Source organism: Carlito syrichta, unplaced genomic scaffold, assembly GCF_000164805.1.
Source record: "Carlito syrichta isolate Samal-C Ts95f unplaced genomic scaffold, Tarsius_syrichta-2.0.1 Scaffold312739, whole genome shotgun sequence".
NCBI lineage: Eukaryota > Metazoa > Chordata > Mammalia > Primates > Tarsiidae > Carlito > Carlito syrichta.
Genome location: NW_007256835.1, coordinates 769,923 through 770,245, shown reverse-complemented (window position 1 = coordinate 770,245; position 323 = coordinate 769,923). Strand labels below are relative to the sequence as shown.

At 43.3% G+C, this 323-nt stretch overlaps 1 protein-coding gene across 1 annotated transcript in view; it reads right to left on the bottom strand.

Annotated features, from left to right (window-relative positions):
- The window catches only part of TERF2 (telomeric repeat binding factor 2), a 34,622-nt gene that overhangs the window by 34,060 nt on the left and 239 nt on the right, over positions 1–323 (bottom strand). The window contains exon 1 of the mRNA XM_008070046.2: positions 316–323. This exon is cut by the window's right edge and continues 239 nt beyond it. Coding sequence (XP_008068237.2) covers positions 316–323 — 8 coding nt within the window. The remainder of the gene's footprint in view (positions 1–315) is intronic.

Genomic DNA, 323 nt, shown 5'->3' with positions numbered 1-323 from the left:
TTTTTTTTTTTTTTTTTTTTTTTAAATGAAAGTCTTACTTTGTCACTCAGGCTGGAGTGCAGTGGCACCCTCACAGCCATCCTTGACCTGCTGGGTTCAGGTAATCCTTCCGCCTCAGCCTCTCAAGTAGCTGGAACTACAGGCATGTGCCACCATGCCTGGCTAATTTTTTTATTTATTGTAGAGATGAGGTTTCGCCAAGTTGCCCCAGATGGTCTTGAACTCCAGGACTCAGGCAATTCTTTCACCTCAGCCTACCAAAGTGCTGGGATTACAAGTGTGAGCCACCACGCTTGGTCTCTATGAAAAATTTTTTTTTTTTT